General features: G+C 32.2%; 1 protein-coding gene and 1 long non-coding RNA gene across 3 annotated transcripts in view; one reads left to right on the top strand and one right to left on the bottom strand.

Annotated features, from left to right (window-relative positions):
* The window catches only part of LOC105840029, a 172,609-nt gene that overhangs the window by 122,502 nt on the left and 23,927 nt on the right, over positions 1 to 26,180 (bottom strand). The window contains exons 1-2 of one of the 2 annotated variants that reach the window (XM_036294056.1): positions 14,934 to 15,367; positions 7,639 to 7,707 (exon numbers count right to left, since the gene is read on the bottom strand). In XM_036294056.1, coding sequence (XP_036149949.1) covers positions 7,639 to 7,707; positions 14,934 to 15,236 — 372 coding nt within the window. In that variant the 5' untranslated portion in view covers positions 15,237 to 15,367. Of the gene's footprint in view, positions 1 to 7,638; positions 7,708 to 14,933; positions 15,368 to 26,180 lie in introns of those variants that run through there. The other variant, XM_036294057.1, reaches the window with a different exon arrangement.
* Positions 15,527 to 25,281, top strand: LOC105840030. Its single transcript, XR_001139362.3, has 3 exons — positions 15,527 to 15,625; positions 23,823 to 23,880; positions 24,821 to 25,281. It is a non-coding gene; the product is annotated as an uncharacterized LOC105840030 (long non-coding RNA).

Here is a 26,180-nt window from a genome sequence, read left to right on the forward strand (position 1 = left end):
CAAAAGCTTTATGACGCAATTTCAGCACAAATTTAATCTAGACTCTTTATACTGTCATCAAGTAATTTATATTGACCCTTATCAAGTCAACTCTCATCATGTTAGTAGCACTTATAAAAACGTTAACTTTTACCAACAGTCATTTTATATTATTCCTTTCGCAACAAATTTGTTTGAATAAATTCGCATATTATTTTGATATTTTATTAGATGTATAAAGAATTAATATTTAACTTTATTGTGTGCGTATGACTTGTCAAGAAGAAAAATGCAGATCTTGAGATAGTCATTTTTTCGTTTAATTATTTTCAGATTATTAAAATATTAATAATGAACTCCATTAATCTTTACGGAATATTATCCTCCACGATACAATGCGCTTTATCACAAAATATAAAGTCAACAAACAATGCGAATTTCGTTTCCTTATTTCCTGCGGAAATCCCGGTGTAGCAAGGGAACACAAAGCAGCGGATTTTACGTGTCCGACAACATGGCCGTCGAGGGAGAAACATAAAGTTTACATGGCGGGCGCCGCAGCCGATACGGAATTATTTACTCACGAAGAAAGTATTCGCGAATTTTACGAATCATAAGTGTCTGAGATTTTTTGCCTCGGTACGCCATTGTTAAATATTTATGACGGGACGAGCGTGGAATATTCTAACACAACTTGGACATACTTTATACTTCTTATAAATATATTGCGATAGATAATATTATGTATATGAAATTTAAAAAAAAGATTAAATATTATGAGTTCTTTTGCTCAATCTCTCTTTCAGTAAAAATATTATAAATAAAATTGCAAAAAGCATATAAATTAAAGATTTATAAATTATTGGTTATTTAGCGTTAATAACAAATAATACATTTTATTTAATTCACACACACACCTATGCACACACGCACGGCACATACACACACACAAAATCCACAGATTAAATTAAATTATTCAGGAATTAAAAAAATACGTTTGTTAAATATGACTCATATGACTTCATCGGAAAAAAAAACTTTTAACATTTTTACAACAAAAAGTAGTTTTGTGTGCACTGTATCTGGAATGGAAGGTGATAAAGGGTCAATTTCTCGTTTATTTGTACCGATTGAATTTTCGAATCAAGACTTCAATCGATCCCTCGGCTAGCTCAATCGCATCCCAAGGGGAATACCGCTCGACTAACGGAAATGGGTAAGACACAGAACGGAAGTAAGATTTAAACAAGATTCACCTGAATTGAGCGCCAGATTTTTTTCTTGCTCTGTTCTTTTGTCACATCGCGTCATACTATCGTGTCAGAAATTTGCATTTTTTTATACGCTTGCTATCTTCTCGGTCTTGTTCATTCTTTACGACAACATACTTCCAAGATTTTTTTACGTAACGACATATATATATATATATATATATGTGGAGAGATAATACATGTATAATATAATATCTTTATCGTTTAATTAATAAATTAATCAAATAAACATAAATTAATTATCGAGTAATTTTTTTAGATAAAACTCAAATGTTGAAGCTAGATTAAGACAAATTTAAGCGAGACGTTTATATTGTATAATTTCCTTTAAATACTTAATTTATAATTCATTGTATAAATATGCAATGAATATATTCTTAACTGTTTTAATATCAAAGTATCAAAAGTTTCCAAATTGTAAATCCACTCAATTTCAGCTTCAAGATAATAAAGCCTTATTCGTTGAGACTTTAGAAAATATAAAGAACACGAGCTGATAAAAAAATCCTGTTTTCTCCACAAAAGAAAATTTTACTTTGAAAAATTTTTACCTACAATTTATTTACCAAGATATAAAGTTACGATTAAAAAAATTTTCAATTCGGTCAAAGTAAAATATATAGTATATTTTAATGAAGAAGATACGTTTGTATGTACTGTAAAATAATAAAGAGAAGGCAACATTATAACGACCGTTGACATGGATTAATTATCACATATTCAGTTCTTCGTTACATGAAGTACTTATGAGATTAGCAAATCGTTTCTGAAGGGAATGAGTCACGACGTGACGCTGGAAGTTACAGGGCGCAACGCATACGCTTTTCATTAGGACGAGGATGAAGAAGGGCGGCGCGTTCCATCATTGCGCGTTATATGAGCTGCGTCTCGCGGGGGATGAATATAAATAAGAACATTAATAAAACCATAACCCGCAAGCAATATCAGCAAGTTAGACACTCTCGAGATTTAAAGTCATTGCAATTTTTTCTAATAAAATCGCATATTAAAATCTAAAATGGCCAATTAGATACACTAAAAACACCGCGTGAACTAATATAATTAAAAATATATGAGTAAAGTAATAAAACAAATTGCTGGCATATTAGATAATGCAGATAATCTTTGAAAGTTAAGGTAAAATAGTGAAATATCATCAAAAGAAATGATGATATACAATCGATTTTTAAGAAAGTTAGATAAAGATAAAACATATCCCAAATTATCAATAATATAAATCTAAAATCACAAATTTCTAAATCTGTTGCGTGAAATAATAAATAAATGAGAATGAAAAGGGCGATGCAAAATGCTGGCACGTTAAATATTCACGCAGATAATCATTATGAAAGTAATGATAATGAAATATCAGAAACCGAGATAATCAATCAATTCCGAGCGGAAGTTAGATCGAAGACAAACCTGAGGAAACTTCTGTTAACATCTATCGGCTTTATGATCGCGACTGACAATGAGGCCATAACTCTGATTTAGTAAGTTAATCCCTTTAGCGGAAACACGAACAGGGTCGGGCCCCTTCCCGCCTCCACCCCTTTTAATTAAGAGCGCAATCATTCTGTCGTAATCCAATACCGAACTCGCCCTGTCCATCGCAATTTCTCCCCGACTCGCCAGTCCTAAAGTTAAATTTCCCGTGAAATAAAAACACCGCCGCATAGTGTCGTACGCCTCTGCCCCCTGTCTGCCCCTCCCAACCCCTTGACCTGCCTTTCATTGGAAATCGCTTTTTAATCGCGTTCTCGCAAAGCGCCAAACTTTCGCGCGCTTTTAAGTAGTAGAGCCGTTCGATTTATCCGCCGCTTCAAAAAATACTTTTATTTAGTTTGCAATCCGAGCGTTATTTAGTGTAACGTGACTTCAAACGGCTGTATATCCGTTCTTGTCGCAGACAGGGAGAACTGTTGTTAGGGAGAAGTTGTTGGGCACTTTATACGCTGTGAAAATGCATCCGGCTGAAATACCAAAGAACTCGTAGCTCCGGAGATTTGTAAACCTTCGTTGAATTCGCTTAATGTAAAATGAGAAAGGATCAACTTTAAATCCCTGTATCGTTATCATTAAAAAGGATTACTTTTAAAAAGATTGAGTATTTATATTTTTTAATAAAGAAATCGTTAAAGTTTAAAAAAAAATTAAGTGAGACGTTAATCAATATTTAGAAATAATATAACTTGATGCAATGCAAATTTAGATGCAATTTTTAAGGTAAAATATCGGAAGTTTTGATTTATAATTAAAAATAAATTTTTCTCGTTTATGAAAAATTTTAATAACAAAGTACTCCTGTTTTATTCTTTATATATTTTTTATGATTTTATTCATTTATTAATTTACTTGCCTAATATACTTTTTTCCTTTCTACCTATGTCTAAAAAGTTATTCAAAATACAATAAAGAAAAATTTAGCTAAAATAAAAACGATGGAAAAAATTGATTTTTCTGACTCTATCCAAACTTTATTTATTCTATACATATAATAGTATAATAAAAAATATTCTTAATTATAGATTTAAACAAACAAATTAGAAAAACATGAATGTGTACAACTTTTTACCGTGTGAATACTTAAGAATTATAAAAAGCCATTTTGCACCTTAAAAGGAGCATTTTGTTAGGGTTTCGAAAAATGGGCGGTCTCCTGGATTCTTCAAGAAACTTTTCTCTGTGGTGGAGATCGAGCGATGCATTATACCTCTCGAAACGGGTAAAAATGCGAGGGATCAAGCGTCCGAATTGCGCGTCAGCTGATTGAAAGGCAGCCGGTGACGTTGCCGAAAGGCGCCACGCCACGCGACACCTTCGCCGAAATATGAGGACATAAATTCCCGCTACGAGGCTGACCTCCAAATGGCTACCATTAAGCACTCCTAGATTCCCATTTCGACTTCAAAGTATCGAGATCATGATCGAACGATCCTTAATGGCCTTCATACAAAAGAGGTGCCACGATCAGTGATCTGAACGCATCCATTTTTCGTGCTTCAGCGCGTACCCAATAATTCTTAAACTAAGATTTTAACTTTCAGAAATCGAAAAAAATGTAATGTAAAAATTGAGAAATTGAGGGCAAGCACGTTTAAAAGATTGAGAATTAAAAGTTAACCTAAAATCGAAAAAAAGATAATCGAAGAATCCTAGAACTTGAAGAACTAACGAGTACGAAAATTCAACAACACACATTAGAGAATATTTGATGTTTTGCGACCAAAGAATCTTAGGCATTTCTCCAAACGTGAGAAGTCGTGTAAATGCGTCGGGAGAAGTTCAACATTTACACAGATCTCTAGATTACGAGTCTAAGAAACTTATGTCACTCTAAAATTCGACAATTGCTAGACTTTCCGTTTAACGATCCACGAATAAACGTACATACACGTCGGCTTGAAAACGACTTCCAAATACAAACTAACCAAATTAGAAACATGAACATTAAATTCATTTTAGATGTCACACTTTAATTTACATACATATACGCATAACAAGATACAATCTTACGTATAATTTTATGCCACATAATACTAAAAACTGCGATAATCAAATTTATAATTAGCGCAGCATATAACATACTTTCTTTATTTATAATCGTATCGATTTCCGCACATAAAATAAATTTAATTCTACCCCCGTACTATCTTGAATTGTAACGCAACCATCTTTCATTTCTCTTCAATAATTGTAAAATCAACCAGTTCTTCCTAAAACGGTGTGATAAAAGTTTCATGAAAAAATTGAACCGTTTCATCGGTTGTTCTGTCGTATTGCCACCTATAAGTAACAACTGGCGAAAAGCGATGCAATTAAACTAAGTATCGGCTGGTGATGATCGTTGCAGCGCGGGCACGCATCTCGGCGACGTGACCGGCGTCCGGTCCGATCCGAAAGAATCGCGAGTCCATCCACGTAACATAAAATATAGTAAATCGGGCAGAGAGTAATGCCCGGCTCGTAAATAACATGACATATGTTCGTTGGAGGCACGGCTGGCATGTACGCGTAAATCTCCTGGTCCTGCCGATCGATAAAATGCCACTCGCGCTCACTCGCCGGAGCGCGGCCGCTTCTGGCCGCCGAGCTCGTGATCGGTCGATCGTTTGCGCCTAATAAATCGAACAAATGTTAACGAGCGCATTAACAAGCAAATTTTTTGTCTTTTCGCCGTGCTATAAAGTTAGATGCGACATTACGCAAATTTTCCACCGTATTTTTACGTAAAACACGCGGCAAATTAGAGCATGTAATTCAGAAAGTCACCGTCACTGTCTGACTCCGTATTGTAAAATATATAAGCATTAAAATGTAAATATTTTTTAATTTAAATTTTGAAAAATATATTAAAAAATGTTTATAAAGTCCCAATTAAAAATCAACATAATTAAATATATGTTAACATATATTAATATACGTTAATATATATTTCTAATATATATACTATTATATAAAAATATTGCAAAAAATTACAAAATAAAAAAAATTCTACAATTTTATTAATATACATATATCTATAAAATATTTAATTTTGCAAAGACTTTGATCCATAGTTAGGACCTTCATCTTATATAATTAAAACATAAGCAGCTATAAATATGACCACACTTGAAAATATTGTATAATCTTCAAAAATATTTGCTATATTTTTAGAAATTAAATTCTACGAAATTGCAGTGAGATAACTGATGAAACATCTATTTTTTCTTCTTGTAATCTTCATCATCCCGCTTTAGGGAGTTCGGTCGATTTTGCAATTATCGAGGAAAAGGGGAGGACAATTGCATTTGGCTGCGACAAATCGCTATACACAAAGTAGACAGGAAAGACAAGAGAAAGGAGAATAGTCCCGGAAGCACGCGCAATATCAAGTCTCATGTACGACAATTTAGGTTGTGCTGAAATCGTTTAGTCGCCAAGAGATTGATGAGTGTTGAAATGTTATCAAAAAACTGAAAGTAGCTGATACAGAATTTTGTTTGAAAAGAAAGACATAAAGCTCTTCGCAAAATTTTAAATAAATTTTCCCTTGGTAGAAATATTAAGAACCATCATTTTTCTTAACTTCTCAAATGTGTAACATTCAATGATTTAAAAATTAAGCTTGAAATTAAAATTTTGTAAAATAAAAATCGCTTTAAACCAAATAACCAAATAATGTTTTATTATTTTAGCCTGTCAATTGCCTGTTAATTTGCGAAAGAGAGAAAGATATTTTTACTAAAACTCATAATCTAAAATTCATGTATAATACTTCTTGATGTTCTTGCTACAGTAACAAAAATTAGCTATAATTTTTATTAAAATAATATGTACTGACTTTTTGCCAATTCGAAAATTCTCTGTACATATTTATTCATTTCACGTTTAAGCGCTCTTTTAATATTCCTGTCCGCGCCGCCACATATTATTCGTATATTTGATGAACTTTATAATTTGTGATAAACAAATACTGAAAACTCAATGATGATTAAACAAATTTATGCTTAATAAATTGCCGAGTAATTTAATAATCGTGTTGCAATCTCATCGCAAAAGTATTTATAATTACAACGTCATTATTTACAATTGTATCGTTCAATTACCAATTTTAATCCGTTATCATTTTTCTCGAGATTAATTAATTGCTTGGCATGACGGTTGATTCAGCAAAATCACAAAATTCGGAAATAATTTGTGAAGTGCTGTATTTCTACAAAAGTTTTTCACAAGAAAACGTTCTGAGATCCTATCATCGTTAAAAGCATGTAATTAAAATTGACGAGCAGCAATCACGAGTTAACAAGGTACCGACGCAAAACTACGCCCCATTCTTTCCTCGTCCACCCACTCTTGCATTTTATACTAACAACGCTTGCTTCTCGATTGACGTTTCATTACGCAAAAGAAAGATCGTAAAGAAAAGGGATAAAAAGATATTTTTATGTCGCGACTGAATCGAGAATGATCGACTTTTCACCAATGCGATGTTAAAATTGAAAGTTTAAATGTTTAAACTGATTCCAACTTGGACAAAAATTCTCTTATCAACAAATATAAATAATAAATTTACTTAAATAGTAGAATCTATACTTTATTATAAGTCGAAGGGTCATGAATTCAAAGGATTATAATTGGTTGCGCATTGACGAGTTTAAATTTATGCCGAACTTAGCATGTACAATCGCGCGAATTAGAGCGTGTTCTATTTCGTGCAATCAATTGCCGGTATATTACCGCGATACGTTGCACGTGCAATTTCTGTATTAGATTATGCGATCGTGCCGTGATTAATTGCAAGTTGCAGTTGTACGCGCAATTATTGTCCAGTGGAAAACAAACAGAAGTATATATATATATATATATATATATATATATATTGCGATTTGTTAAATTGACTTACTTGTGAATCGCCGACTTCGGACATGCACGATCCACGCACTCCCTCCCGAGATCGATCTTCAGCTCGGTACTGTAAACGAAAAATAAAGATATATGTATAATAAAACATAAATAATAAATATATTATAATACAATGTAAATATTTTTATATATTAATAAAAATATAATATAATAACAAAATGTAATGTATGGAAAAAAAACATTTTTTAAGGTATCTAAAAATTTAGCTGTGTATAAATACAGATTAAAAAATAATTTTTAAATTATCAAAATAATTATGCAGAGCGTAACAAGCTGGTTACTACAACGTGTAAATTTTTTCAATGTTGTACCTCATGTTTGAGCTTTTATTAAAATTATTTTAATAATTCAGTAATAGTATATTGTGTAACAAATGCGGTGAGTCGGTTATTGCCCGTAAGTGTGAGAAGTGAACACGTGAGCCGAAGACAAGTGCGTTCACCCGCATGAGTGGACAATAGTAGACAAAATATATTTTTTTACTATCGAAGTGTGATCCTTGAGTGTGAATTAACAGGTGAGAAAAGGACTACTTCCAGCGCACAGGCAACGAAAATATATTTTTAGAATTTTTTCAAAGCATTTGTGCTTTTATGTTACTGTTAAAACCTTTTTCTATTTTTTATATATGTTTTGTTCCAAAAAGCGGAATTAAAATTAAAATAAGAATATTCACTTATTAAAAAAAAAAGTTACCTTCCCTTCCCTCATTTATGTTACGCCGTTTAATCTTCGCTAAATTCTTTGTATTAACAGCCGGTAAAACGTTTCGCCTCGAAGTACTCACTTCGACATAAATCCTCTCTGTTAATTGCACCGTACGATCGCGCGAGTAATTTAAACTCACCCGCTCACCCCGGCTGGCGGCCTGACGAAATAATATTCCGGCTAAATGGCGGCTCGTGAATCCCGTCCGAATGCGCGATAAAACCAATGCCGGCAACGTGTTTACAGTTTTACGAGGTGTCAGCGAAATGCACAACGCGAGTGAGCTACATTCGCGTAATGTCATGGACTTTAAATGATATCCTAAACCTTTCCCGCTGTACTGTTCAGATCATTAACCATTTATCTTTTCAGCTGCTTTTAGAAAATTCTACACACTTTTATTGTCCTTATTATTTATAATTTTTAGGAGAGTTATTTTTAAGTTTTAAATGTAATAAAAATATTTCATAAGTTTTTTTATTTTCATAATAGGAGTGAAAGTATTAGTATATAAAAAGTATTAGTATATAAATATAACGCTATAATATAAAAAATAAGAATATACATATCGCAAGGATATACGTAACTGAGAAATTAAATAATAAAATTTTCATGTAATTAATCATGTTAGATAAAATTCCTGAACTCTTTAAAAAGCTTTATCTAATCTAGGAAAAGAACTGCAATTAATCAATGACGTAGTCGCTTAAAATCTAATCAATCTATGGCGAGCGTTCTCGCTTGTTTTAAAAAGATATATAAATTTAAGATGTATAATTTTTTCTGCACCTTGTCATAATTTTCACATTGTTTTCTTTAAACATATCTTAACTTTATCATGATAAATATGAAATATGTGATGCTCATAAAACGTATGATATTATCGAAATGTAATTATTGGTACAATTGAATAATTAACCTTCTAATTAGCTTAGTTAAACGGGCGATTAGCAACAGCTGTTACGTGACATTGGCACGTCTTGGCCAGTATTTGATGTCGTAGGTTACGATTTCATCCCTCCCACCTCGTCAGTCCTCCTTGACGTTGCGTGTCTCCCCAGAGGCTCCTTGAGCGTCTGATTAACTTGGTATGAAATTATGTCCCATCTTTATACCTCCCTTAATACACCTAGACTTATGTATCTAAGAACTCTATGATTAAGAGGACTTGAATTATTCAAGCATCTAAAATCTCGGAGATTTAATAATGCAATTTATGATACATTACAATAATTTAAAAAACAAACTATACTAAAATAAGTAACATAATGTACCATAAAAATTTTGCTATGCGAGAATTTAAAAAGACTTTAAAGATTTAATATTCTAAAACGTTAAATCATTTTTGTGAAATAAACTTAAAAGTAAACTAATGCAATTTATTATACAAACAAATAAAATGATAAAATTTGTATGATACATTTAATGTCTGCAAATTCTACAATTTTTATCAATCGCATGAAAAATGTAAGAAGATAAAGTTTAATTTAAATATTTTAATATTTAGTTCTAAAAAAATAATTACGTTTAAATTTCTCCGAATTAAAGTTTAATTTATTTTGAAAAAATTTGGCGAAGGCAACTTAAGCGAACTTAAATATTCTAAAAGCTAAAAATGTAAAACTTTAGTATTTAAAATAGAAAGCACTAGAAGGTACATCAATTAGATTATTTATTATATCAAGCCTTTCGTCATTTTCTGAAGCCATGCTTGACTCAACATCAAATTCTCAAGCCCTTCATCTCTCCTTTAACAGTTCACACTTCGACTCATCCCCTCAACCATGTCGGCTACAAGACGCTACAGCTGCAGCTGCAGTTCTCGCGTGCATCCGCAAGGGGAAGAGGAGGATTACAGGGAGGATGGGTACGGTGTGTGGGATGATTGTGGGGGCAAATGTAGGTGGGGGTAGAACGTACATACGCGGCCGGTGCATGCGGTAATGGCGGTGCATACGGTGTACCAGTCAAACGCATACCGTATTGATTTTAATATCTGTGTAGAAAGCAGAGAGAGGAAGAGGAGGCAAAGAGAATAGAAGAAAAAGGAAAAGAGAAAAAAAGAGAAAAAAGTGAGAAAGAGAGAGAAGGAGAGAGAAGAGAGAACTGAAAGAAAGGAATGCAGTGAAAGAGGAAGCTTTTACACGTCATTTAGGCACCTGTGGCTGTGACTTCTGATGCGTCAGCATTTTGCTCACGTATTAAGCGCATTGGCAAGTTTATTCAAGTCGATTTACCTCTATGCAGAATCATATATACATTGTATGCTATATATTACGTTCATTAAAATGTCATTCACAGCATAAACCATTCCCAAATCGAGTTTTATAAAATAAAAATGTAAATTTTTATTAAAAGATATCATATAAAGAATCCTTCTTTCAAGATAGTTATTACTCCTGATATAACAACTATTCCTGATCGGCTAAAATTAATCTACTGGTCCGATTAAAAATACGTTTACTCATGAAACTAATTTCAAGCGTGGGAATGGACGGCATGCAGCAAGGGGAGAGAGGTTTGTTAATGACGAACGCACTAATGGTAAGTGACAGTGGCTAATTAATTAGTATCGAATGTTCGACACAGCAAGAGCGATTAAACGCAACACCTGAAAATCCTAATCACCTACAGATTAATCCGGACAAACATAATAGCAGATACAGGCTTACTATGTATTTTTAAACAAAAGAGACGGTAAATATACTAAAAGCGTTCAAGAAATAATTAAAACAGTGAAAATTTTCAAATGTATAATTAATTTTAAAAATTCGATAATTCCATAATTCTGTGATTACTGCAATTATTGATAAATATGCCGATCAGATGTATTGAATAAAAATAAAGTAATATAATTATTAAAAAATATTTAAAAAATAAAGTACAATACTTAATATGAATAATAATAATAATAATAACAACAAAGTAAGCAATATTTTCTATATACGAAATTATCATACAAACCTGTTTTTATTGAGAAATATTCTTATTAAAGTTAAATACGTTATTACCTCTTAATTTGTTCGAATCGATACTAAATTCAGTATATAATACAGTTCAAAATAACGAGATAAGAGAAGGAACAACTCCCTTGATATGCTACCGTTGCTCATAACAATAACAAAACTAGTTATAAAGATCGAAGTATAAAAGGATTAAAGTGGATACAGTCCGCGCCGCTTTTGTTGCTGAATTAATCACAACTTAATTGAATCTGGAGCACACTATGTACCTACCAAGCAAACCAAACTGCCCTGTTTACTAAAGGCACTCATCCAGAATAATAATCCACATAGCTTTGTTATAATAAGATTATTATTTATTTAGGATTTACCGTGATAATTGTAACACAATTTTTTAGTAATAAAACTGACAATAATTACAACATTGTTAAAAGTGATAGCTTTTTGCTATTTGTTCAATATTAAAAAATTATAAACATTATCTAAACTACAATCATATGTACTAAAAACACTCACCTGGAATAATAATTTATGTGGCTTTACACAATGAGATTATTTAGAATCAACAACCGTTATGCAGAAATATTTGCCAATAATCAAGTACATATTTGTTACAAAATCATTACAAACATAATTGTTTATTCAATTCCTAAATATTAAAAAATGATGAAAACTCTAAATATCGATTAAGAAATTTAATATTACGATTTTATTTACTTTTTTCTACTTAAAGTTTAAAAAATTTATGTTATTTTATGTAACTTTTTCAATGTTGACAAGATGTAAAATCGAACTGATGCATCGCGAAAATATCTTGTTTACTCCAAAAAGAATTTATATAAAGAATTTCTTGTTATTTCAAATAATAATAAAAGTTTGAAAAAACTTTAGTTTTAAACTACAGTTGATGAATTAAATACAACATTAATTTATTAAACGTAAACAATAGATTAAATTACGTAAATGATAGATTAAATTAGATCAATATGTGAATTATACAAGAAATAAGAGAAGATGTGAATTATACAAGAAATAAGAGAAGATTTTTCGGTCAATGTAGATCTTGGTGTTAATAATAATTTTATATCAATTATTAAATATATTCCGACAAGTCATATCTGCGCGCACAATCTATATAATTGAAAAATATATTTAAAAAGTGGATACAAAATTATTATTAGCACCAAGATTTGCTTTAATCGAGAAATTGTACTTTCTATTATTTCTTATTCAAACATAAGTTGTATAATAATTCTAAGTTCCTACGGCTAAGAGTGAACTACGGAAGTGATTTGAGACAATACAATATCAACGACTGTACTACTGGAATTAATTGAGGTCTGTTATTGAGGACCAGATTGCATCTATTACATGACTTTGCCGCATTTAGCAATTGACAGTGGGCAACTATAAAGCATTAATCTGCTCCGCAGGATATTGCACTTTAGGTGATTCCTATACCACTCATCACTCACGCGCCGAACTGATTTTCAGCTATACATAATAGAAGAAAAGATAAAAAGAAATACAGGATATCATAAAAACACTGGATATCATTTTTATTAGAAATTCTTATATTTAAAATTAATTTTTATTGAACGAAAATATAGAGAGAATTTCTAAGTAAAAATTCTTTTCTTCAAGAAGCTTTCTTCAGAAAAGAAAATAAGTGACAAAATCAAATTGTGTAATTAATATCAAATAAATTCTATTTTATATAATATAATCGTAGGTAAAATACTTTTAAAAAATGGTTATAAAGACAATCAAAAATTAGAAGAATAAATATTATTATTTGTTTCTCTCGATATACTTTTACTAGCAAAAATTCGTCTCTAAATTTGCAAAAAAGTAATTTGAAAGAATATGCAATAGCTCTGAGGTATTTTTGTCCATTAAAATAAATTGTAATATACGTATATAAAATAAATATCAATACGTACAAAATAAATAAATTTAATAATTTATTCATTTAGTTTTTATTTTATTAGAATAAATATTTATTTTATAGGTATGTACAAAATAAATGTTTTCTATCTCTATAAAAAGTAAATGTTCATGAATAGAAAATAATACGTTTAATAATTCATTCGCTCCATTTATTTAAGTAAATATTTCACACTCACACATTTTAATGCATATGATATAGATCTCTGGCCCTTTTCGCGCAGCCCCTTCCATTTGCTAAGTATACCTAACATTTCCCAAAATATCCCACATTGGTCTTTCTTTTCAGCTCCCTCCTCTCCTCCGTTCCCCCGAGAACCCGTCGACGAGCCATAGGCTGCTAGATAGGGCAAGGGTTGGCAAGAATGAAGAGGGAGGTGTAGAGGGGTGGCAGATACGGACTTCCTTCTTTGTCGGGGGAGTCGAATGGCGGACAGACGGACGGGTTAAATTTGCATGGACGCTTGTCTGCGTTTCCAATTTCACGCATGCACACATTCAGCGGCCCCGGGAACAGTTTGGGAACAGCCGACGAGGGAGGGCAGAAGGATGGGGAGGCGGGAGGGCTGGCTGATAATAAACGGCGCCGATTTCGGCATAAATCAAGGCCGCGAATCCCGGAGCGCATCTTCGCGAGCAAACGAAAAAAAAAGGAGGGGTGAAAGAGAGGGTTTGGGGAGGACGGAGAGGGCGAGAGGCGTCGGTCCATCGACAACGGCCAAATTAATCCGGCAAGCTTAAACAAGCGGAAACCACCCCCGCAAACCATGCCCTCTTGCGGTAGGGAATTCCCGCAACGGACCGCGCGGGATTCCTGTTGCATTTGCATGTGTTATTATTACCATCGTTTAATATACACGGCGTGTTGGAATTGTTGGATTCGGTGCAAATTTTTGCCTTAACCGAGACGTCAAAACGCGCGAGTGGCTTTCGAGGGTTACATGACATATAAATAACACAATTCAAGTAGAGAAAGGCGAACAAACGATCAAAGCAGGATCTTAAATGCTTATGTGACTCATACATTTTCATTCAAAATGTCATGTAATTAAACGACGGATCACGTTCATTTTCGATTAGGAGGGGCCAAATCCGAATTCGAGGAAAATCAAAAAATTTTCAATTCACAACAGTCACCTTGCGTATTAATCTTTTATAAATCTATTATTTATATACAGCTATTTAAGAATAGTCGAAGGAACGAGAACGAGTTTTGTCTTATTTTAAACGTACACATCTATATTTTAAATTGAACGAGTCGAACTTCCGGCACACTTCAGATCTTACAAATCGTTCGGAAATTTAACGAACACCGTGGATATAGAATTGATAACGATTTATACGTCCGCGATGTAACTAGATCACACGAGCGATGTTTTTTCTTTTGATATATCGATTGCTATAATCGGCTTAATCGTTCACTTGAAGAGTGTGATGAAAACGTGCCATATACGTGTGTATGCGAAAGCTCGAAAGCACACGATCTTTCAAACTCTTTTTTTTTTCGCGTGACGCAGAACCCGAAGTCTCCCGATAAACCAATTTAAAAGTGTTCGCAGTTTGCACTTGTCGCAAAACTAGATGTGCAAATAACCCTCTAATTAATACGTCTTTTTCAATTTACTGTAATTAAGAACCTAATCTAACCTAACCTAACCTTAATTCGGATGACGGGGCGATCCCTCGATGATCCATGCGACGACTCCGAAAGGCGAGAATTCCTTGGAGGCACAAAATCAACACACTCGTCACGCGACGATTCACACGCGTAGATACGAAAAGATCCGCGATTAATCACAATTACGGATGATCTTCGGCACTCTCGAGGTATTCGGGGGATAAAATTCGCGGCCTGACGCCGTCTCGTCCTCGACGGACAGGAGTTGCCGGAGGGAACGCGAAAGTACGACGCGACACGCTCGATTCCGCCGTCGTGTTGAAGCTCCGACGCACGATACATTCACGTTGGGGAAAAAATTCGCGAAAACACAGTGACACCGCGCGGCGCTGCGTGCGAACGCCCGAGCGACTCGGCGACGAGTGTGACGAGTGCGACCAGGTACCCGCGTCGCGTGACCGCCAGTGGAGGTGAAGGTTAAGTCTCGCGCGCGCCACCGACGACACCGCGATCGTTGGCTAAGGATACACCGATACACGGCGAATACCTCGCGATACGTGACGAACGACGCGAGATTCGACGTCCTTCGCGGAGTATAATGGCGTACTCGATAACTGTGGAACACTGTGGACGCTCATCGTCGACCGGATCGTCGAACCGAGATGCTGCGACACGTCCACCGCTCGATGTCATCGTTCGTGATTCGAGACTTGACGGTATCGCCGTCTTTGGTGAGTAATTAATACACACACGACTCGCTTTTTGCACGGAAAGAAACGCGAGGTGTCTTCACGTAGCGACGACGCGACGACAACTCGACGGTGACTGGGCGACAACTTCACGCGGTTCGAATCTCGATGTATGCGACAACTCGATACGAGAACGGTACGAATTTTCGATCGCGATATTAACGCATTCTGCACTGGAGTCGCATTGGTCGACTCGGTAGCATCCGTCTGATGCTCTTTTAATATTAATTACGTATCTTCGAGTCGTGACATAATAATTCATAAGAGCCATTAATACATACATTAGATTCGACATGTTGGATTGGGCGACCGTAACCGTAACTGATTGAAGCGAGTACGTGATTGGTCGAAATCTTACTGTTACGTTTTTGTGTGTGACCAACTTAACGGATTTCGTGGACTATTTCACCTTCGCGTATTGTTTATATTGCAGCGAGCTGCATCGCACGACGGTTCGTTTTCGAAATTCTTACGCTCGAAATTGTTTCTATAGCGCCATAAAAGCGTAAATGAGAAACGTCGCGGGCAATTGCAATTAGGCATGATTACACATTCGGAGCGATCTCGATAAGGAATTCTTGCGCGCGTGCGACATTCGTGCCGGCAAGTAAAAACGGCGAGATGAATGCATAAAAATTATAACGCGAAACTCGAGACTCGAGACTCGAAACATGTCGAACCTCGTTTCCAATATTGCATTCGACGTTTCTAACACATTAAAGTCCGCGCACGCGAATTATTTGCTGCAGTCACAATGTTGCGTTTATATCTTTATCTTAATCTTTTTTTTAACTATAGTTATTTTTTAACTATCCAATTCTGGATAAGTATAGCATTGCAAATCAGTAAGATTTCATTGATTCAGATTTAAAGAACGATAAATATAGATTGGATCAGTTAAGGCAATTTATTAGTTGAACGGAAAAATAATAATCGACATTAGACGCGACGATAGCTAAAGTTCGGATTTTAGATCTGTACTTGCGACTATGTCAAAGTTTAATGCTCGCGCATATTATTGTGATCGATGCGACGCTCGTTACATGTTAAAAAGATATTTTATGACAGTCACGATACGTAATACATGTAATAATATATGTAATTCAATATTCTCTCAAATATTTATTCACGTATATTACTCACTGATTCCGGTGGAATAAAGTCTGTGAAATGAGACGCGACAATGACGCGGAGTTGTTTCAGAACGCTTTATTATTTATCGAGTATTACTAATTTATATCGCGATTAGAGTTATCGTCGTTGGTACCTAAAGATATCATACAAAATAAAGGAAGAGAATTATATTTTGATGTGGCGAATAAATTTCTTAATAGTTTAAGTCACGGATAAATTCGCGCATTATCGTAAAGTATTATAGGATATTCTCATCTAGAAGAACACAATTTTCATTTCTTTTTTTGCATTCTTTGTAAGTTGGGATCTTAAAAATAAATCTAAAATGAAGATGAACATAATGTTCTCAAATATACGTATGAAATGTAAAACTTTTAAAATCGACTTTCTCGAAATACTGTTTGTAACTGGTGTCTCTAAAATATTTGTTATCTGCTGGAAAATTTTTATTATTTTTTTCTTTGTAATTCATGTGGTAACCACGTTCGTAATAAACGTAATTTTTATTTTTTTCGGATTAATATTAAGTAAGATATCAGTGGCATCTGCAACTGTATTATTTTTGCAAACATATATATTTTATTTTATCTTTTTAAGAAATATTGTATAAACTTTATTATTATGTATATGCTCTTTAAACTTGTACAAATGCACAATTCCAAAAGCCTTTCCGTTATAGCCTTTCCTAAAAAAAATTTTAGAAAAATTCGTATTTTTTTACGCTCTAAACTAGAACCTTCTTAATTGATGACAATGTATAACGTATATGAGCGTTAGAAGCGTCATATTGCCGGTTGACCGTTGAAATATTCGATCCGGCAATAAGGAAACTTTGCCATTATTAATGCATCTCGTCGTCACGTGTTGCATTGATTGATTTTATTACTTTATTATACGTCAAGAATACGTTAATTTACTAGAATCTACTAATACAATTTGTACACGATCAAATCACTAAGCGTACATAATTCAATCATAATTCAGACGCTTCTAAAACAAGAAATCCGAGCTAATAAAACTTACACATTAAAGTCCGCGCAACCTAAAAAGTTGAGTTTAAATCAACAAAATTTGTAGCGTTGTAATTATTCTCGTGACAGATTGCTAAATTATATCGATAATATGATACATTGTTTCAACATTAAAATTATAAAATAATTTATAAAAATGTTATATTTAATAGTAAAAATATAAATTACACGAAATTTTCGTATGCTTGCACGACATATTTAAGATTTTGATCACCTAACAAACCTCTTCTTATATTTTTGATTGCATAATATATCTATTTTATAATATTTTCTCCAAGCACAACAAAAACAGATCTTATGATAACAAAAGATCCTTCTTTATCAAATGCTTCGTCTACGGAATTTTTATAGCGAATTAAATAGCATTTTATAGTTTATAATATTCTTAGGCTTGTTTGCCAGTGTAATTTAACTTTGAACTATATTGCTTTCCATTTTTTCTATTTCTAGTTCTAAGAGCTGGTTCTAGGATGTTCTTTTCTAGATTTAAAGATATAATAAAACTGATATTCTGAATAAATAAAGATTAATAATAGCATGGCGCATGAAATCAATTTTATATTCTTGCATTAGCAACATTAACTTCAATTAATAATGTGATGTCTAATGACAACGGTGATAATATTTTGCGATTTGAATTTGTAACGTTTAGTCGCATTCGATATTAACGTGTCTCTTAAGAGATTATGAAATAAAAAATCGGGAATCGTGCACGTGTTATCCGTTAACGATTCATTTTGTGCACGAGATTTGTATCAAAATTTGTCAATTATAAATACGTCACGCAAAGAACAGATGGTTTATAAGCCATTTTCTGTTATAAATTATTTGTATTCTTGCGTTTCAGCGGCAATGTGATATTTAATAATAACGGCGGTAACATTTCGCGCATTTTAAATTTTGCAACATTTGGTCGCATTTAACAATTTACTGATCTGTTGAAACTTGCCGGAGTGTGCAAAACCTCAGGTGATTGTTATTTACATTATAAAATTAATCAAATGTGGTTAAAGTTTACATTATAAATTCAAAATAATAATGAATTGGAATGAGATTTGAGTTAAATAAGCTGTTAATATCTTTATGCTTGTAACGTATGCACGTACAAAAAACTTGTATTATGTTTTCACGGTTTTTTTTAAACTTTATATAATTTTTATATATTTATGCAATATGATAAATAAATATAATAAAAATAAACTATTTTTAATAATTCTGTAAAAGCAAATACAATATAAATGATTTTATTTGACAGCTACTTAGCGTTATTTTAAATTGCTTTGAAATGAATATTATATAATAAATTTTGTTTTCTTTTGAATAATTCTTTACATAAATTTGCAATATATATATATATATATATATATATATATATATATATATATATATATGAACGTTTTATTTCTTCAATTTGTAGAATTTTTTGTTTGTTTAATATTTTTTTGGTTTTCTTCTTTTTTCAGAAAATATTAATTTAAATCCACATATACAATATTCTTAAATATTAACGAATTACAGAACAATTAATATACAATACGTAGTTAATAACAACTTTTAACTATCATGTAAAAATCATTCCAAGTAAACGCAAAAAAATTGGGCGCTGTGCTCAAGTTAAAGCGTAAGAATTTCCGATTGTACCGCAGAACGCAATTCGTTGCAACATGAATATATGTATACGCGAAGACGAAGTAGCTCTTGAAGTATGGCGCTGTCCGGCTCTCCGTCGTAATTTATTGTCTAACGGTCTTCGCGAAATTTTTATGGTTCAAGTATGATCTGCGCCTATAAATATCGAGAATGCCAAACGCAGTCGGACGGGCGTAATCCTATCGAGTAAATTAGCGAAATTCTAACAGCAGGATGCGTTAGTATCGCACTTGGAAACTCTCGGAGAGCGCGCGTCGTTGCAAATTGAAAAGCGCAAAGTTGAGGCAGTCGTCGCTACCGTCGCTCAGTCATACGCGTCGCTTCGCAAATAAATAGTGACCGTCGCCTTTAAAACGCGCGAGTGTAAAAAGTGACTCACGTGCGCACGTATTAATATCGCGAAGTGTTTAATAATAGTCCAAACGGATGTGTAATCAAGCGGCGGCAGCGTTAAGTCACGGTGAACGCCGACGTATTCTGGAAAACAATGCAACGGCAAGTACCTCTCGACACTATTGTAAACGCCCGCCTCGTGAATTTTACGTAAGAAATGTTGAATCGATATCGGGAGACGGGCGGGAGGAATCGTCGAATTACATTGGTTGCATGTAGAATCGTAACTATATAGTTGCAACCTTACCTCCACCTTACCCGTACGTTTTAATTTGTAACGTAATATACACTTGTCCGAACGCGTCCGAACGTTAACCTTATCTCTCACGCGGTCACCAGACTGTATCGTCCAAGCATTCACACGTATCTGATCGAGGTATTCTCTGCTGGGATTTTCGTGTTGCTGACGCGTGGTGCGCGGGTTAAAAAAAATTATTATAGTTCGCGAAAAGTACGGCGCTTCCTGTCGCGGATTATACTGCCCGATAAATTTTAACCCCTTTCTTTTAGAATCGCGAACGGAATCAGGTGACTCGCATAGATATTTTTTGTCGCTGAAAACCGCTGAATCCGCAAGTGGAATTGCTCTATCACGCTATTTTAGCTCAAAGGCAGTCAAAAATACCACTTTCAACACTTTTAAGCTCAATGTTCTCAAAAGTGTATGACGCGATAGAATAATATCGCTAGCGGATGGATTTGTTTTCAGCGATAAAAAAAGACTATAATAATCATCATCCGGTTTGTGATTCAAAATCTGAACATTGTCGAATAGCAGTGTTGCTATCTTACGGGAGAATTTTTACGAATCAAAAGTGATATGTGTACTGAAGAAAAAAAGAGTTTGGTAATAATTCTCAAACATTAAGCGGAACAATACCAATTAAATATTTGGGTAATATAGCCAAAAATAATTTTATTAGTAAATGTTAACTAAACATTTAAAGAAGTAAAATTTTTTTGGTTATATTAATTAAATATTTAATTGACATTACTTTATTCAACATTCAGTTATTACCAATCTCCTTTTCAGTATGCTTATTAATATTGGAAATGCTAAATCGAGCATCTCGAGGACAGGTGTTATTCTATCAAGATGATAAATGACATTTCCAGCGCAGAATGCATCAATAATCCACGATCGGAAATTCAAGACGTCGGATTGTCAAACGCGCTCGTTGCAAATTCAAATCGCATGCAGTTGTCTAAAAATATTATTAATAACGCATTACTTTCTTGTGTATAAAACAACTTGTCGTATTAATTAATTAATGCATTGGAAGCACCGATATAAATACACTGATTTACATAACTCACACGGCTATTGCGGCGAGTTAAATAGCATCGAAAAATTGTCTGATAAAGTATCAGACGGCATTAAATCGAATATAGAAGTATCTCGGAATGATCTAGCAGCAAGTAATATTTTTCACTATTATTTGAGGATTTTACTCCGCAGTAATATCGTGCGAGTTAATATTGAAAGAATATTGAGTTACGTGTATCGTTACACCAGGGTTGGAGTAACGCGTTACATGTATCTAATGTCGTTATCGTTATAGTTTTTTTAAATAGAAGGTGATATTATGGAGGGCCATAATATCACCTTCTTCTCTAACAGACGTCACTTTTTTATTGTAATTGTAACATAGCTACATTTTGTTTAGGAGCGGTAACGAAATTAACAGTTACTTTCCCCGTTACTTTTTACATTTTAAATTATTTTAAGTGTACTTTTAAGATGTTATAAATCAATTTTACCGCATTTTAAAAACAATTGAGTTTGAAATTATTACATTAACATTTTTTAATATAAAAGTAAGGATATAAACAAGTTTGCTATATTTATAAATTTAATAAAATCAACTTTTTTTGCATTTTAAACTTTTTTAAAATTTATTTGTGGCTTTACTAACATAAGATACAAAATAATATTGTTTTTATTAATTTGTTTTAACAAAAAATATTTAAGGTAAATTTTTTTGTTTGATTTAATCTTGTTTTGATATTAAAAAAGTAACAGAAAAAATAGTAGTTTTTTCTTTTTAAGTAATGATAACGATAATTAGTTTTTTGACGATTGCGAATAAGGGTAATGAGTTACTTTTAAAAAGTAACTTTTCCAACCTTACATTATATACAGGGTTAGATAATAACTAGTTAAAAAGTTGAAAGTTAATCGTAAAGTTAAAAAATTATTAACTTTTAATTTTAATTTAATTGAGTTAATTTTAAATGATTTCATTTCTAACTTTAATTAGTTATTTTTTAAACATATAAATTTTAATTTATTAACTTTTTTCCTAAGTTAAAAGTTTTGTATGTGCACAAGAGGAAAAAATTATAAAAGAAAAATTCCGGCATTAAAAAAATGATATTTTTTGTTACTTCATATAACTTAATTTACAAATAAAATATTAAATATATTTGATGATTAATATTGTAATTGTTTATAATCTAATTTAAATAAATTATATGGCTTTTAACTTAATACAAATAATGCTTTTTAAAATTAATTTTTACTTTAACTTGAATTAATTTAATCTTAACGTAGCTTTAACTGAATTAGTTTTTTGTTTATGTAATGTTTAACTTAACTAAATTAATTTTATAATCTATTAACTTTAACTTAATTTAGTTTAAAAAATAGTTAACTTACCCAACCTTGTATTTCATATATGTGTGTGTATGTGTGTGTGTATACACTTATTACATATCGCGAAACTTATAAAATCCTTGTAACATTGTCGCGTCAAGGCAGAGTCTAATTCTTCACACGTAACAAAGTATTCTTGCATTTTCTTACGTATCCTACGCGAATTGTGCGGATTTTAATACTGAAAAAGCCGGATGTTGGATATCAGAAATGTTATACCGAGTATCAAAGATAAATCGCACGTATAAGTGTGTCGAGAGTAATCAGACATGCATCCACTTACTTAACGTTGTACATTAATATCGTTAGCAGAGAGAAATTCGAAGCGTCGAAGCGTCGGATCGTCGAATATCGCAAATTTAAAAGTATTGTAGAAAAGCCGCTGGCGTTCAATCGTCGCGTCGTCGCTCCGTGAAGGCGACTCGTCTCGTTCCTTTTTTTCAAATAAAAGTGAATCGCGTGTATGTGCGATTAATTTCGAAAGCGTCGAAATAGATATTGCGCAATATTCGCGAAGTATCAAATTGGAACGTAGCGAATCAGACGTTGTGTTAAATTAATGGTAAATGTCGAAGCATGCTGAAACGATCCAGCGACGAATATATTTTTCACTCTTATTGTAACATTCCAATTCGTAGATTTTATTTTACAGGAATCAATAATGTACATATATTAAGAACGAAAACGTGAATCACACGAATCGCATGAACGATTAAATTATGAAATTGTAATTCTTTATTAACCGTAATCTTGTAATTTCTAATATACTTATCCAATGAACGAAAATAAACTTTAACTTTTACACAATCAAAATTTTAAACAATCTGAATCTTAGTTATCATTGAGTCATTTGAGCAATCGCATTTAGTCTAGATATATCCGCGTTTTCGTATTATATTTCGTACATTTTGAACGGATTGTACGCACAAATTTTTATTCTAAAAATGTCATGCATATTGAAAGTATCACATCAAATATCGCATTATTTTTTGTTTCTCGCAGCTTTTATTTATCGAGAACAAATTATGTGGATGTCGAGAGTGTCGGTTGTAATCGTGTTTGATCGTAATTGGCCGTAATGCTCCTTAATTACGTGTGTATACGGAAAATGTCGAAACGCGTCATGAGCGTTGCTCTAGTGTTCTTCATACAATTTTTACTTGTGGAAGACAAATCATTTACAATGATCGAGTATGTCAGTTATATTAATCGCGTGCGATTATAATTGATTGACTTCTCATTTACACTTTAGTATAAATTATCGGATTGCGTCGCGAATATGACGTGTTTTTAAAGAGAATATTTGTTTTTCCAGAATCTTTTTAAATGGACGAGGAGCATCATCGAGGAATCCTTGCAACATATTAATTAAGGTAAAAGCTACGTTACTTAAAATTTCTTTATCATTATATTTGTACAAACGTTTGAGTATAAAAAATGCAAATATCTTTTTAGAATGAGTCTACTCATATATTGCTCACACATTGAATTTTGTGCGGTATTAAAAAAAAATAATTTTACCTTTAATTATAATTTAATGTGTGATTAATGTCAAAACTTTAAAGTAAAAATTTAGACTGATATTTTATGAATACAGTAAATAAGAAGTGCCATTTTTTGGTTGAAATAATTCTTGGCGAATAATTCTTTGGTATCAATTTAAATAGATGATATTGGATAGTAAATTTGTATCAATTATATTAAATAGAGATGATATTTTTTGCAATAAATTCCTTATAATTTTTTTAAAATGCTTGGAACACTTTATTATTAAATTTAACGATAAAATTTGAAATTTTATTTCTAGCTTCAGTTTATATTTTATATGATTGTGTTTTAAATCCGATAACTGTATCGACATATTGTTTATAGAATTAAAAAATATATTTAATAATTGATATGAAAATATTATTAAGCATTAAGAATTACTTTGATTTAAAAAATGGTACTTTTTCTCGTATTATTTAAAGCCAAAGTAAAATTCTACATGAAATGTTTGTTCAACAGAAACACACACTGTAACATAGAGATAAATATGATTTCTCGCATTGTTGTATAATGCAAAACTATATTTAAATTTTTTCATGGAATCATGCAGATATTGACTCGATCTTGCATCGAATGTTTTAATTTTTATTATTATTAAATTAATTATTATTATCTTTATTTATTTCTATTATTGTTACTCATTTTGTCCTTTCAATTGAATTTTTATTATTTCGCTAACGTATACGCATTTTTTAACGAAATCTCTCGAATAGAAACGCGCGTCTTTCTTCGAACGCTACTTTTCACGAGCGTTTCTCTTATCAGAGGGAAACGCTATGCGACACAATAAGACGGAAATCTGCTGGAAGGAAGACGCCGTGGACGGAAGGCAAGAGGGAGAGTTTATCTCGGAAATAAAAGTACGAATAAATAAAACGGGGAACGAATGCACGAATGTTCGTACATTAGCCTTCGCGAGAATGCATGTAAGGATACATTCCCTTGGATGCATCCTTCGATCAAGCATATGTAGAAAGATTCTTCGATACAGACATCGAGCGTACAGAAGTAGAAGTGTATCGATATGTACTAATATTGATGTTCTTTCTCGAGTGGTGATACTTTATTTGCTATTGCTGGCGATTCTTTTATTATCATAAAGTTCCAATTTTTAAACAAAAGTTCTTGTAATCTATAGTCATATTTTACTTAACTTCTAATTATTAATCTAAATTTTTTTAACTATATTGAAGTGTTAGAAAAATTGTTATCGATTTTTAAATTTGATACAACGAGAGAAGTTCACAATTTACAAAAATTTAAACTTGTCATTAGTAAATAAACATAAACTTTTTTTTTTTTTTTGTAAAAACTAAAAATGCTAAGGGCAAAATTATATATATATAATTTTTACTTTATGAAATTTTAATTATATATTAACAATTTGGTTTTTATAACGCTCTTCATATGAAAACATTTTACATTAGATTTTTTATTCTTTTCTTGTTTTAGATATTATTGAAAAAAGTAACTAAACATACATAGATATACACTTAAAATTTGATTACAAATGTTGAAAATAAAATTACAATTTATATCACAATCTGATATTATCTGTAAATATTTTATTGCAACGAAACAACTCAAGATAATTAAAGATACTTGAACTATTGATTAAGCTCAAAATACATTTAAAATAATATATATAAACATTTATATTTTACATTATTCTACAAAAATATATACATCCCTGCATATTTTATTTTTTGTACATAAGTACACAATCGATATGGTATGCAAACAAATAATGCGTCTGTATCACTCCTCACGATTTGTATATTTAACCAAGCATTCTCGATTCCTTGGCAGAGCTTTTCGATACGTGCAAAGACCGATAGTAACAACGTTGCTATTTTATTTAAAGACAAAAAGATAAAATATTTAAAAATTTGGTTGGAAACAAAGCGATACTGTCTATTTCCGATTTATGAACTTACGTGAAAGGCATCGACTGGCCATTTTGAAAGATTTAAGAGATTTTACTTTGTTACAAATGCATGCACTTTTACATCATCGCATAATAAATCTTATAGAATCCTACTGAATTGTAGGTGTATATGTAAACATTATTATCTTAGAAATATCTGTAAAAAATGTCAAAGAAGAAAATAGTTTTTTCTAATTT

Source organism: Monomorium pharaonis, chromosome 11, assembly GCF_013373865.1.
Source record: "Monomorium pharaonis isolate MP-MQ-018 chromosome 11, ASM1337386v2, whole genome shotgun sequence".
NCBI classification, from domain to species: Eukaryota; Metazoa; Arthropoda; class Insecta; order Hymenoptera; family Formicidae; genus Monomorium; species Monomorium pharaonis.